The sequence below is a fragment of the Megalops cyprinoides genome, chromosome 1 (genome assembly GCF_013368585.1).
Source record: "Megalops cyprinoides isolate fMegCyp1 chromosome 1, fMegCyp1.pri, whole genome shotgun sequence".
NCBI classification, from domain to species: domain Eukaryota; kingdom Metazoa; phylum Chordata; class Actinopteri; order Elopiformes; family Megalopidae; genus Megalops; species Megalops cyprinoides.
Window position 1 is genome coordinate 45,021,812 of NC_050583.1, and position 16,295 is coordinate 45,038,106.

The following is a 16,295-nucleotide window of genomic DNA, read 5'->3' on the forward strand; positions in this document are numbered from 1 at the left end:
TGGGCAACGGGCCTCCAGATCTATTTAAGAACATTGACTGTCTTATCTTAGAGGCTGCATCAGAACTAATGGGCCAGAGAGAAAGACAGTTCAACTTATCTGTACCACTTTCAGCTGGTCCAGATGTTGTTTTTCTCCTGAAATAAGTACATCAAAGTCATACAAAACATATTGTCCCATTTTAGAGCATTTATCATGGTTTTGCCTGTATTATAAAGTGCACTAAAGTTAGTTGCATGTAGGGGTCAGATCTGCGCTGTTCAAATTGCAAAATACACAGACTATTCCTTTTTCTACCCAAAAAAGGATTGCATACAGTGTTTCTTAGTCTTGTACGTGAACAAGCCTATGGGTTCAGTTCATTTTCCCCTCTGTTGCTGTGTTTGCATTTATAATGGACGACCGTACATCTTGACTAATAATCAGAGTTGTGTATTCGTACTCACATTAGTGCTACTTGTAGCAGTGCCTTCATCGGAAAACAGTAAGCATGCACCCAGACAGGTTTGGAGGCATTTGTGGTTACAGAATAATTGCAGTGCTGTGAAGTGCAGACTCTTAAACAGATCTGGAATCTGTTCTAGAACATGTATGTGTAACAAACGTGGGAAAAGTGCTTTAATCTATGCCTGGAGCATTTTGCCAGCCAGCGTTCTAAAAGACGCTGGTTATGATGACAAGGAATTAGCTAGCTATACACATTAACTTAACTTCAAAAAATGGTATTGTGCTGTATGTCTAATAAGCAAAACTGCAAACGAAATAACAAAGGAGGTCCAACTGATTTAACAGACATGCCTTTAATTACACTGAGATGAGATGAGTGCAATTATTACAGTAAAATCCAGCAACTTTTAATGCATACCACGCATCAGTTTTGGAACCTACATATATGAATAAGTATGCAGTCTTCAGTTCTAAGTTATGGAACAAATAGCTAGCACACACCACACACAATAACGAAAGAATGTTGCACAAAATATCTCTATATTACACACAAAATGGAACTTAACTGTTACTGACTACAACTGGAGGCTGTTAATCAAATAAATAAATAAACTGAGCTTCCAACCATCAGAACAGTTGGTCTCAAAGTATATTCAGTGTATAGTTACCATAGCAAACTGACAATGTCCTAAAAAATGTTTCAAACGGGAGAAAAAAGGTCACCATGTGAACTCTTTGTGAGAAGCCTGAAATTATGTGCTGCCACAGCCAACATCTGGTAGACAACATTCCATATGCTCTGAATATCTGCATCCCAGGCCCCAGCATTCTTGTAAGCTTAACAACCTATCACTACTTACAGATTCATATTTGTTACATAGCAAAATGTCTTCACTTACATAAAAGTCTTTCATTATCTGAAATAATTTATTTTAAAAAGTTAAATCAACCAATTAATTCACAATGTAGTCCATAGGATGCTGCATAGCTAGGGTAATAAGCAAGAATCTTCTTATACTCTTGTGCCAGCTAACTACTATAAAAACCTTTTTTGTTCGTGATAAGTTTTATTGTTTTTTTTTTTTGTATAACTATCCAAATAAAAAATGCAAACATCAGTACAAATGTACAGTGCACAGTATCTGCACAAGAAGTACCACCATTACACAGAGGTATACATTATGTTTTTACATTATGTTTGCTGATGATGATGATGATGATGATGATGATGATGATCTGTGGATAAAATCAAAGTGGACAAAATCAAAACATATCAGTAACTATATCTATGAACCTTTGTAGACAAAATAAAAATAGTGTGTGAATACATATTGATATAAATAGTTTCATAAATGTTGCAATTAATAAACCAATTAAAACATTTCTTTTGTAATGTAATTATTTCTGTTTCAGAGTGTATGAACGTACATATTTTTCCCTATATTATATACATTAATATATAATTTTGTTTGGATGAGGTTAAAATATCCATACAAATCAAGGATAGGTCAGATATCAGTAAGAGGAAATGCTGCCGTATTCTCAATATTGAGTTGATGCTTCAGTTTTTGATTTTTAACAGATTTGCAAAAAATTCAATGTTTTTACTTTGTCATAATGGGTGATTGTGTGTAGATTGACAGCCAAACGAATACACTATGCTATGCAGTGTAGCATAGCAAGTCTATAAAACAACAAAATGTGCAAAATGCGAAGGGGTCTGAGTACTTTCTGAAGCCACTGTATGAACAGACAAGGCACCACAGTGTCAACTATTATGGAGACACATGAAAATAATAAGTGAAACTATGATTTTGAATTTATTTAGTTAAGGATATTGACTGGGCCATGGCATTACAGCTCAAACAATACCACAATTTAAACAGTACCCTTCAAATAATTGATGAGACATGTTTGTTTTGTTTCAGAAAGGATTGTAAGTAATACTGAACACTGGTACACAAATATGTTTCACTCTTGCTGCTTTTCTGGAGTGTGGATGCCATTTATTGGTTAATGATTTTTATGCCACCCCAAACAGAGACTTGTTATTGCCTTGTTTAGGAACGGAAGGACAGTCGATCAGCACCTTTGACTGCTGATACTTATGATGGGACTGTGCTTGCTTTGGAAACATTCTTCTCTCCAAGGATGTTACTGTACCTCACATTCATGAGCTGCTTCTAGAAATGGATTTAAGTCTCATTTAAGTCTCATTTTAAGTCTCAAAATACTCATGCTAACTCAGGAGATCGATTCTGCTATGGCTGAGGCTAAAGTCAATGCTAAGGGTCACAGTAAACATCCAGTGCAAAATCCAAATAATATGAAAAAAACCCAACGGGCCATGCACAGGAATATCAGATAAAAATGATGATGGCTATGCTCTTCACTGCCGACTTGGGATCTGTTTGCCGTACAGGGAACCAGCTTAGCTAGTCAGTAACAGAGAAAGACTTGGGGAAGTGCAGGTAGGCTCCAAACAGAGTTAGGATTTGTTTTCTTTTTTTTACTTCGTTTTGTGCTGTTGCAGTTTTGGGCAGTGCATATTTGTCACTTTAAAAGTCCTATTACCTTCTTTTTGGTTCTGCATTTTACTGCACAACCCCTTGCCTCACCTCTGATCTCATTACGTCTATGTATCAGTGGAGGTTAATGTCATTTTTACAAATAACATTGCCCTGATCCTTAGAGTATTCCATATTTTACCCTTTAGTGTTTACAGGAATCACTGTTAAGGTAAACAAATTGATACCAATTTGAAAGGCTCTAACATGGTTCAGATCCTACCAATCTGCTGAGACAATCAAGCTTTTCAGGTCTTTATGAGGATTGGATGATCAATATTGTCAAAGCTGCACTTAAAGTGCACAGTACACAGTTCAATGTTCAATACAGCACAAGATCTTTTAATCATGTCACTTTGTCTTCATGTAACCCTACATTCTAAGACACAATTGAATCTGTGACTGTCATGGGGGATGACCTGGGTGCTATGTCAAAAGGACGCATTCAAAATGGGGGTTGTCCTGTGCTCTGTAACCCGTGTGCACAGATACTGACATGTTGATCATCACAGACTAGATCTGTGATGATCAGGATCTAAGGCTTTTCTTCCACATCAGTCATCCATCTTGCTCATGAAAACAACCAAAACAAAGCCTTAGGTAATTGTATTGGTGGCACAAAATGGACTCACAAACAGAAAGAAAGATTTCCTTCACAGGAAACCCTTCATCTTTCCCCCAAAAACTGTTAATAGTTTGTCAATTTGTTAAACATTTAATGCCTTTTCAGTACCTAATCTCATGTCAATCAAAATTATCTGAACAGATTAATCATTAATTGTTTAATTTTAACCGCCTTTGTCTGGCTGTTGCCAGGCCTTTGGTAAAACGAGCCTCACCTGCCTAATCAGGATTTTAAATACAGGTGTGAGGGTGCAGTGGCAGGAAACAGTTGGTTTGGCTGCTTATGATTTTTTTTTTTTTTTGGTTCTTGTCTTTGGTTTTGTGAGAAATCTTGGCCAGCATCTCCACAGTGCCTCAACCACATGGTGTCTGGGAGAATTTTGCCGTGGATACTGTGCAACCCTTTTGAATTGTGCCACCAGAGTGCAGGCATGTGATCAATTGTGGACTAGCATAGTAAGCAGCTGGAAGTAATTTTGTGGGGATACTGATGCTGTGTTTCAAGACCTTGCCTCCATATTCAACAGGGAAGGGGATCCAAGCAAGCTAGTTGCAGACAAAGGACCCCAGTTCACTGCAAAGGAGTTCTGTGATTTCCTACAGCAAGAGGGAATAAAATTCCTGAAGTTGTATTACCCTCTTGCCAATGGAGAGGTGGAAGGATTGAATAAGGTCCTGAAAGACCTGAGATCTGCAGACTGCCTCAATCTAAGGTGAGCCATGGAAATATTTCATTCTTGATGGACTACAGATGTACTTTGCATTCAACAACCAGAACCAAACTACTCCATGGAAGACAGTTGAAGAAAACATGATGGACTTTCCTAAATCTTCAATGGATGAACATGCGCTGTGTGACAGAGTGATTCAAAACAAGAAAAAATTAAATGTACACAGACGCTCCTTGAAATAAAAGTACCAACTTCAAAGGGAAGGGAGAATACAGGCACACAATATAAAGGATGGTCATGATGAAAAGCTAATATACACTACTTGGATGACAGCAGAACCTGGAATGTTCAGGTCTGTGTTGATGCCAAGGATAAACTAAACTAAATAACATAAACTAATAACAATGTCAACTCATTCACCCCAGTTCTGATTTCAACAGAAACAGATGTACCTTTGAAAGATTAGGGGGAGAAACCATCTTGCATGAAGAATGGACAATGTAGTTAAGCTAAAGCATTCATTACAAAACCAAAGTTTGAAATTGTGCAAATACTGCTGTTTTGTACTGTAATGTTTTGCATTAATTTCTTACATTATAGGATGAAGATATCCTCTGTACTTTATGCAGCTCTGAACTCTTATGGTATGCAGAAGAAGCAATCTGTTGACAAGGAAGGATGTTGTGCAATCATATGAGGCATACTGGTCATCAAATGTTGTTTGAATTGTTTGTCTGTTACGTTGTACAAGAGAAGAGGAAAGATGTGACATGCACAATGGCAAATGCAAAGCACTGAGAATGTTTTCTTTAATATCCAGTTGTGTGACTGAAAGAACACCATCATACACAACACTGGACAAGTCCAGATAAGTCCATAATATCTTCAGAGCCATTCACTACACTCACATGCAATTGTATGTGGCCTCACCCAGTAATATCATGTGTATGAACTGTAAAGGATTTTACATATGGCACTACTTTTAAGAGTCTAGGCTGTACTGCCACAGCTGTGCTTTATTTTTTTTAAAGGACACTGTGAAAACAAAACTTCCTAAGACTATTTTTTTTTAATTATATGATGCAATTCATTACTAGCAAGCTGATGCAGAAACAATATGGGCAACTTCCATTGTCTAATACCAGAGGGGACCATTTGTATGAGTGTGAAGGAACAAAGTAGTGTGTGTATGTGTTTTAGTCCATCTTCCCTTTGCTCTGTATTTCCACCTGGCTCCCACTGCCGGACATGCTCCCTGGGATTTGGGGACCATCACGTTTTGAAACTTGACAATAACAGTGTTGACCTGTATATCTTTCTATAACAACAGAGACGGCCTCTTCCAGCTCTTTATCTCTGCATCCTCATTGTGTCCATGATGTAACTGGGAATATTCACTGTTTCTGCAGTGTGTACACCACCCAGTTTACAGGCCCTGCCCTGCAGTCACTTGAATCACAGTTTCAATCGTGGCAAGCTGCCCTGCCACTTCAAATCCTGCATATCTTTTCCATAAAATTCACCCTCACCTCCCTGAGGTCCCCTGTGTTCTCCATGACAGGTGAAAGGTTTTTTTGTGTGTATCAACTAAAATGAGAATGAAGGAAATAGTTGCATCTTACATTTCTGACTAGGATGTGAATCGGGGTTGTGATGGCGCAGGGCAGAGACCATATTCCACCCATGCTTTTCAGGACAGAAAATGCGCCCGAAACACCCAACCCCACCCCCCCCCCCCCCCCCCCCAAAAAAAAATCCATGGATTCCTGGAAAGAGTTGTATATTTACGTAATGAGGGCCATGAGAGGGTCACTTGTCAAGGCATTCCCTTTGAGCAGGTTGGCCTCAAAAGTGCAGGTGACCTGTCCTTGAACTTGGCCATGTCATTTCCCAGAACTGACACGGTTTCCAAAGCTGTGGACAATTATAATGAGATGCCTGATTATGAGCAATAGCATCAATAGGTGTTCAGATATATTTGTCTTCATTGAAAAACTTAATTTTTAATTCAGGAATAACACTGACACTCCACACTTAGGATACAACACATTCAACAAATATGAATGCATTACAGGCTATGCTTCTCATGCTGTACAACTACATAAGGAGAATACAAACATTTAAATAAACAATTATTGATGCTTCACCAGTTTCAATATATGTTTTAGCATAATCACAAAACATATGAATTTGTTTAAGCCTATTTTGGCTGCCAGCTGCCAAACTCAAGTATCTTTTGACTGCATAGAATAGAATAGAATATGTTTTAATGTGAGTGAAATCAATGGATGGGTGTTTTCAGCATACAAAGCATAATGAGCATAACTGTTTTTACATCATCATTATTGATGAACTAATTTAACAAGGATCATGTGATCAAAAAAGGGTCATGTGATCAATGAAACAAATAGTCATATGACCATATGGGTTTTGTTTTATGTGGAATGGAAAAAAGTCAAAGATCTGAGCTTGCAGCATAGAAATCAGATGCACAGCTTCTTTTCTTCATAGTGATGAGCCTATTTTAAAGCACAAATGGTTCATGAGGTTTGAAAAATATGCATAGATTTGTGAAAGGGAGTGAGCCTGAATCCCCAGTGGAACCTCTGTTGATCATGATACAGCTGATCACAATACCTGGGTTTGTGAACACAGCTGTCAAACGCTCAAAGTGTCAATGAAACATCATGGGTTTAATGTTTAATGGCTATGTTAACACAAATGAACTTCTGTTCCCACTGGACTGCAACTGAAGCATGATCTTGCTTTCAAGAGAGCAGCAGCGTTATATGGATCTTCCTGCAAGCACTCTGGCTCTGTCAATGAAACACAACATGGGTTTGAAATGTATGCCAGAATCAAATCACAATAATTGAACTTGGATATTAATTCCAGCTAAATTAAATCAGATTCATGCAGCACCTCTGGAGATTTAAGGAGAATCTGCAACAGAACTATCCTCACTGTTATTACATTTTATTTATTTACATTTATGTATAAATGTTCATTTGTATATATTTATGTGTACATATACACACACTTATGTGTATATATTAATTTATTTGGTTGTAGGATGTGCAAAACTGACATATTTGTTCCTCCGATCATTCAGATGATACGTTTGAATGAGAAAGAAAAATGGCAAAGCTGAATTCTGAATTCTCTACTATCAGCATCGAGTGAAACTTGAGGTCAGCACTTTTCCCACTGCACCACTTCTCGGCTGCGTAGATGAAAAATAAGCTAAGGGCATATATTATCAAGCATTTAGAACAATCAGATCAATTTTGTGGGTGGTGTTCTTGTTGATTCTTTTTCTTTCTAATAGTAGCGCAAATATTTTTGTAACACATCACTGGAAATACAGTAATACAAATGTGTGGTGTTTATATTTAGAAGTAATGTATTGTGTTTAATGTTTGAAAAGAAAATGTGTGTACACAATAATATCAATCTTTCATATAACTCTTCCAGTTCAGATAATACTACTAATGTAGTCCAACTGCAGTGTCAATGAACCATCTTGTCTGGTCCTACGACTGGAAGTTTCAAATGCTTTCAAAAGCTTCTGGAGTTTGTTCAAAGTGTTACAAGACAGCCAAAGCTGGTTGATGACATTTTACTGATGCATTACACCACTGCAATAGACAGTCTGCTCAATCTTAAACTACTGTTTCATTTAATGACATACTTCAGAGTCAATGAAATATTACCCTTGTGGAGATTCATTCCACTTAAACAGTAGCACCTCAGAAAAATACAAACAATATATACAGAATTTAACTTTTCTTTTACTGGACACAATAAGTAAGCCTGCAATAATCAAAACTATTCATGTTATAAAATGGGTTTTGAATGTACTTTAGTACTAAAATAAAACATGACATCTCAATTTAGTTTGTGATTTAATTTGTAAATAGCCATTAACACTATTAATTAAGTTGTCCCTATTTGTTATTATTGCTACTTATAATTGTTTTATTTATTTATTCCACTATGTTTGATGTTGTAGGTAGAGGTACTAATACTGACTGCAGTATTGAAAGTAATTATATTAATTAATGTTTACTATTTTAAAGACTATTTTAAACTCAGTATCTGTGTTTATTCCTCTTCTATCCGTGCCCATTCTTAAAAATATACTGATACACTAAAAACAGAAAGGAATATACAACAACAGACTGAACAACAGAAACTTATACATTCTCATACTCATACCACCACCTTGGTTTCAAAGGATGTTTTTGTTGATGCGTTTTTCTTACCAATACTGCAAAGACTTTACTAGCTAGTAGCTGGAAATAAAGGATAGTCTTGGAGAAATTTCAAATATTTGGAAAAAAAAAAGTTACATAGTAATAATTTTGGTCTTGTCATTAACTGGTTAATTTATTCTGTTGAAATTTTACACATGTAAAATGCAAGGCTAATGTGACATGCCCTGGATTCAAACATTAAACTTAAATGTACTGCATAATACTCCAGTATACTCCAGTATACTGAATATTGGAGAATTCAGTACGGTGTAGGTTAGTTTAAATAAATGTATCGTTTTACCCTGTTTAGATGCGTGTTTGAGTTAAGTTAAAAGCAGACAGCTTGAAAGCAGTTTCATTGTTATTGTCATCATGCACTCAAAAATCCTTGCATTCAGGATACAACACTAAAAACGTAATGGTGTAAAAATGTGCTTTGTTTTAGTGCTCAAACCATTGCTTCGTAACAGTCCTGCTTTGACAGGCCCCACATTGATTTCAACCTTGAGAGAAAATCTCCCATGACTACCAACAGGTATCCTCACAGAATAATTTTTGATTTTATGTGAAAAGAATGTTAAGTATGGAATGTAAACTTGAGCTTTGGTACATCCAAATTAGTATTTACAATGAATATGTTCTCATAGTCAACAAGATAACAATTGACAAGTAATATTTTCAAAATCAATTTCAAAATTTGAATTTATGTTTTACAAAGACCAACATAGATCTGTCCAGGAAGACAGTTTTTGTGATTAGTTGGCTTTAACAGTAGAAAGGTTCTGCAGCTGAAGTATGAGGAGATGATGGGGAACTGTTCCTCATTTCTATTGTTAAGGAAGAGATTAATCACAAGGGCACTGCAACAGCTGAAGTGACACAGGCTTTCAACTACATGCATATATATATATATATATATATATATATATATATATATATATATATATATATATATATATATGTATGTATATATTTGGATCAACTTGGCAGTGAACACTGCAGTGAACCCATTAACCCAGTGGTTTCTGCCAACTCCGTGTGGAGGACACAGCTCTCAAGCGGCCCACTTGAAACCAAACAATGAAACAGCACTTCCTCTCCCTGGAACTGTGCGAGTGTCGCTGTTGACAAGCCAGGAACTTTTGTCTCCCCTCCTTTGACCAGTTTTATGTGGAATTCAATAAAAATTCCCCTTAATGAAATGGCACTGCAAGGATGTGGACTTCTTAGGACCCCATTGTTTTCATGGGCTGTAGTGAGGTGGGCAAATGTGCTGATCAGGTGTTAGGCTACCAGGATGCTGCTAAAAGGGGCATGTAGAGCAACATTTCCTTAGTCAAAGAAAACAGAAGAGACAGGGAAACGGGGGAGTAACAGAGAACTTCTACATCTACTCATTAACTTTAAGCTACAGGAATATGCAGTTCCATCCATAAATAACAGTCAGTTTCAGTATCAGTATACCAGTAAATCAGGGGTTGTGGTTAATGCATTAAACAAGACACAGCTGAAGACACTGAGGACACAGCTATTCTGGGATCACTTGAACAACAGAAACACTTCTTATGTCTTAAACTTTGTTGTTTTTTTTTTTTTTGTTAAATTCAAATCTATACTTTCATGCACTCGTATCTCTACCAGCTAGCTTGTACCTTGTCTGGCCAACTACTGAAACTTTGTCATGCAGCTCTTCTAATATTATTGACTCATTATATATGGCTTTTTGCTTTTGTTTTACTTTGCCTCACTTGTAAGTCACTTTGCATTAAAGCGTCTGCCAAATTAATAAATAAAAATGTAAATGTAAACAGTTGCTAATAGCTATCTCAAATGGAAAGTATTGAATTGATTATCCAGTTTCACAATGCTTCCAGTATGATGGAGATGCTCTCATTCTGCAGCAGCAACTAAGTGAAAAGCTGATTAAAACTGAGTAATATAAATAATGTTTGAACTACCTAACAACTATTAATATAAGGGTTAGCAACTAAGAACATACTGGTTCCCTAGTCAGTTTCTTTTGTTGCAGTGGCTTCATTAAGAAACATATATGTACTTAATTTGAAATCAACGTTATACAATCAGTTCTTATGTAAAGTGTCAAATGTGCTCCTCACAGAAATAACATTGAATGTCCTTTACTTTAGCGACATTACAGTTACAGAGGCCAGACCTTTGAAGTACTGCCCTTCATAGCTTTTTATTTCTCTTTCAAACTGCTGATTCTGTCAGCAGCAGCTGACACACCAGGTCAAACATCTTGAAAGCCCCCTCAAAACTGAGAAGACGACCTCTAAAAAATAGTGTAAAACATTGCAAACACTGCAAACTCCTCAATCAAGAGCAAGACACTACATTTGCAAATGCTGTAGCTATGAATGTACCCCGGTGTGTAACAGTTTACCTTTTATTTGGTCCTATCTCTTTAAAGGCTTTGATATGTTTGTTAAAAGAGTGATGCGGAACTCCGGAAAATGAACATAGTAGATCGAAACTACTGGGACTTAACTGTACTCATTTCTTTATTAAATGCTAAGGTGTACCGCCACTCCATGGACGTCTCCTTGTATCATTTATTACTTTCACGCCCACTGATGAGCTAGTGCAGTCGCAAGTTTTCCAAAACCTTCTCACCTTGCCACCATTACCAGGATGGTAGCATGGGGTCCCCGGCTAACAAGGACTGTCACAAATGAAGCCCAAGTACAGAAGGATCAAAGCACCTTTTTTGACACTGTCAGCAATGTTCATGTGTGGAGCAGTACTACTAGCCTCATTGATGGTACACATCAAACAATTCATGACAGAGCCTGGTATTTTTGTCCCTGCCCTTTTATACTTTGGGTAATTTTTCCACAAAAAAAATTAAAATAAGTTCCACTTATGATGTTAAGTGGAAGTTATTTTAATTTTTTTTCCACTTATCATGTCACTTATGTTTCTATGAAAGACTCAGAGAGAAAGTGACACCTTCTCAGCCCTGACAGTATACACCAAGGGAAGGAAAAAGCCCTTCTAAGAGTTAATACCTAAATCAATCTAACACTGATCCTGCAGCCAGCCCCAGGTGTTTTGAGTCCAGAGGGTCTAATCTTTTCTGAATGTTCTGAAACCTCCCCCGGTATGAGTGGACCTGATCCTCTTTTTAAAATGCCAGCTGAGAAGGGAGCCAGCCTCATAGCCAGGTCCCTCCACAGGGATTAGGTTGGCAGCTTAACTACTGCTTAATCTCACAGAGCACTTGGCAGTGGGCTCTCAGAGAGGGAAATAAAACAAAGGAGGAAAAAAACATCTTCAAACTTTGTAAGAAAACCTGCTGATGGTATCCCCATGCTGGTCTTGGGTGATAAACAGCTTAATTTGGTGTGGTGGCCCAACTGCCAGAGGAACATACTATATGGACAGCTGTGTCAGCTATTCATTCTAAAACTTTCTTCTTTGATGGGAAGCGTAGCTTGGAATGTGCAGAAATGTAATATGAGGGACCCATAGAGTTGGGCAGCATACCGTGCTAATATGGACAGCAGCTAATCCATTGCTGAAAGCAATAGGGAAAGGATGAAAGGAGAGAAAGCAGCAAAAGACTCTTCAAGGGCTTCAAGTTTTTGCTTATGATTTCCACTTATTTCACATACATGAGCAGTGCAAGGTATTAGCCTGGTTATCAGATGGTGCTGAAGAAATGTAGGTGGCAATTGATTTTCACATATACTGGTATTTTGAAGTCATCAGCAGATAGATACATGAAAGAGAATGTGAACATTATAAATTAAGGAAGAAAGAGTTGAAAGTGAAAAGAGATACAGAGAAGTGTACACAGAAAGAGGAGCAGTGGAGTATTAAAGTTGGAATATTAAAGACAGCTTACATGGCAGTCATCCAGGCTCAGTACAAAGCTTTTAAAGGTGATATAGGGGATAACTCCATAACACAGTGCTCCGCACTTTTCACTTTCCTTTAGTGTCAGGCTGCAGAGTCTATTTTTCTCACCAGGTGGATAAAAATGCTCTGCTGCCCTGCAGAGACCCAAATTGAGGGTTTCCTGGGGAAACAGCTGGCTGACATTTGGCCCACAGAGCAGGGAAATGACAGATAGTGGGGAGAAAAGCCACAGACGTTAACTAAAAAACAAGAACGATCTCATTGCAACAACCGGTCAACCCAAACATTCACTGCTCAGCTTGTGTGGCAAGGCAGTATACACAGGGCTATATGATACCTTAACAAAAGAATATAATGGCTAACAGGGATGCCGATTCTAGCAGAAGAGTTCAATTTACCCTATGCCTGCAAAATGGCTTGTCAATTTCATTGAGAAGCCTGGAAGGACAGATACAAAATACAAGCAGGCACATCCACAGAGAGCTTGTTTTCTATGGATAAGAACAAGCAGTAGGCATCTAGAACTACCCTACAGAGCATTTTCTTTTTAAATCTATCAGTATTGATTGATGGGACCAGTGATTCCTACCCCTGATACTGTATGCCATTTCAAAAACCCAGCAAAACATTGGCTTATTAATATCACACTAAGTGTCTTTATTTACCTGGATGCTCCTTGAATAAGTGCTCACATTCTGTTAAAATCATAGAAATCTTTAAGCATTCCTGGTCATCTGTTGTATAAAGCCTTAGTGTGGTCTGTGCAGCACTTGCTTTTAATGATGTGGGTGTGTCACATCTGTGTCCCCCAGCAATGGAGAGGCAGGATGAGATCATCCCTGAACACCCCAACAACAGTAACATCCGCTGCAGTCCCCAGGACAAGCGCTGCATCCAGAAGACCCTGGCTCGTCACCCAGGGAAATCAACCAACCAGAGAAACAACAACCCTCGAGAGGACCCCAAGGCAGCCCTGGTAAGACTCAGAATGTAACTTCGGCACTTAAATGAAAAATCTTTGAGTCCATTTCTCAACTAAATATATGGCACTCTTGCTGATGTATCAGTTGCTAACAAGTAATGCCTGCAACCTATTATATATTCTTCTAGTGAGCTGGACCAAAATAATTACAAATAACATGAAAACAGCTGATTCTGCACTTTTGTAAGACTTGAAGCTAATACTGCATTCACATGAAAATGAGGCTTCAAAGACTGTTTTGATTTCTTTGGCCAGGAGACAGAATGGCTAATAATTCACTTCTGATTACCAGCACGAATTCTAAATCTGTGCTCCTTAGTGAACAAGACTAATGCACTGCAGTCATGTTATCCCTCCCCACATTCAGGTGCCATCAGTTCTTTGCATTTTAGCCCTAAGCATCTTTCATCATGAGCTTGCAGGCCCAATATCACAGCCGTTTATAAGTAACACGATGCTGTATTGTTCATGTCATGGCTCTGTCTATAATGACAGGATAGTTAGGATGACCAGTGTTTACATTTGCAGCTAACTTACAGTTCCCTCTTTAATTATTCATTCCATTGTCTAAACTGGAAAAAAAACATGCTATAAAAGGAACAAATGTACACATCAGATTATTTTTATCTGCTCAAAACAATTCAATAACATTGCACATGGCAAATTCAGATTTTCATGAATAATCAGTTTCAATCCAGACAGCATAAGGGTCACACTTATTCAAAAGGAAGTATTTTTAAAATAAAAACTGACAAATACAAATCTACACCAATATTAAGCTTCTGTAACTACTGTGTATGTAGGCCAATATCGTCCTGTTTCCATGTAATATGAAAGTAGGTAGAATAAAGAAAACTCCTCTCAGTTGCATGCATTGTCATGGACAAGCTCAAAGAGCTCTGCAAAGACCACAGCAAAATGGTCTATAAAGGAATTCAGAAAAACCTGCATTTACCAATTCCCCAGTAGTGTCAATTATTAAGAGGTTTAAGGCTACAGGCACAGTGACAACCCTGCCAATAAGAGGATACATGTCTATCTTGCAACCATTTTTCAGTCATCCATAAATCCAAAGGCAATAATAGTCAGAGATGACATGAAACTGACACCTTAAGTTTACAAAGTATCAAAAAGAATCATATGAAGTTGAATGCATTCCTAACTGGGTTACAAGGAAGAACCTTCTTTTGAAGGAAAGCCACAAAAGAGGCAACTTTAAGGTTGGACGAAATGAAAATTGAGCTTTTTGTATATCAGCTTTATATTTGGCATAAAAAGGTGAAGCCCACAATGAAATATAATGGGAGGCTGGGGTTATTGGAGGCTGGGTAATTATGTTTTGGGGTTGTTTTGTATGCACAGGTCCTGGAGCCCTTGTTAAGGTCAGTAGTGATGGACTCTGACGAGTTGTACCAAGTTGATTTTGGCAAAAAATCTAGTTCCCCCTTCCAAGGGAAATCAACCTTAGCTGAAAATTGATATTCTAGCAGGAAAATGTCCTGAAGTATTCATCCAAATGTACAAAGAAATGGTGAGTCAAACACAAATTAAATGTTTTCGTTTTATCATCTCCAGCTCTCAACCAAATAGAACATTTGTGGTTTGAACTCAAGAAAACAGTTCACAAATAAAAAAACAAAAGATCTGAAGGAACCCAAGTAATTCTGCCAGGAGGAGTAGTCAAATCCCCCCCCCCCCCCCCCCCCTAAAAAGAACCTTAAACCTCACAACCTTAAAAAACTATAGGAAGTTCCATGCAAGCCAAATTATAAAATGCTAACCACAGGGGTGTGAATAAATGTGATCCTCATGTTTTCTGGAATAAAATTTATTTCACTAAGAAATGAAATTCCTGTCTGTCTGAAATGAGTTAAAGGGTTTTTATTCATGGAAAGGTACTGCATTACACTGGATTGGAAGCAGGTCTGCTGGGATCTTCACCTTAACTTCATGCCCAGTCCTTCAGGGAAGCAATTAGAGAGAGATCCTTCAGGGAAGCCTGGACCCTTTGGAGTAATCCTAGATTCAACCAGGGAAGCTCCATCAAAGCCATACAAAAGAGCATGGAATACAGCCTAGGACAGAGACCTGGAGGTAGGAGGAGAGAAGCAAAAGGTGGGGTATGCAAACAGCTCATAGAACAGGGAAGAGAGGTTAATCTGTGATTTATAAACATCGTTTGCTGTTTGTGGAGAGTAGGCATTGATAGTTGAAGGCTGGAAGGCTGTTCTGAAAAAATATCTGAAAAAGGACTGAGAGGAGAGCTGCAAGAACAAATATGAAAAAATGCAAGTGAGTTTTCTTCAGGGAGCAAAATTATGGGCAAGAAACTGCGACGCAGGACAGAGGCCAGACTTTCCAGGCCTGACACAGGAGATAATGGGGGGGATTATTGATGAGAAAATCATTGAGAAGCTGCAGGAAGAAGGACAAACAATATTTTTTAAGCAAAATCCAGCACAAAGCTTCAGAGAGGATGAAGTTTTCTGGGGTTTTCTTACACCAAAAGGTATGGCAAATGGAGAAATAAAATTTCTCACATCAGTGAACTCCAGACAAGTGCCAGGAATCGGGATGGGTATGTATGACTTTGAAGGTGCTTGTTATTATTAGCTTTGGAAAGCTCAGTGCTGCAACCAGGGTTATGCTTGAAAGTAATGATATCATCAATAGGGGAGTATTGGAGAAAATATTCCACACTGGAGATAAGGTTCTTGATGTTTGTAATGTGCTTATCCTGAGGGGGGGGGGTCCTATTATCATCCTCTTTTCACAAAATATTTTCAGGTTTAGGATTGATATTGGAGGCACATTAAAAGGGCCAATGAAAAAACCTGAGTGCATAAGGTTGGTTAAACCAGTGAAA

The 16,295-nt window shown here is 37.9% G+C and overlaps 1 protein-coding gene across 2 annotated transcripts in view; it reads left to right on the plus strand.

The window, feature by feature from the left end:
* Positions 1-16,295, plus strand: part of LOC118784637 (insulin-like growth factor-binding protein 4) — a 43,792-nt gene that overhangs the window by 21,620 nt on the left and 5,877 nt on the right. For both annotated transcript variants that reach the window (XM_036538977.1, XM_036538986.1), the window contains one exon: positions 13,260-13,423. In XM_036538977.1, the coding sequence (XP_036394870.1) occupies positions 13,260-13,423 (164 nt within the window). The remainder of the gene's footprint in view (positions 1-13,259; positions 13,424-16,295) is intronic.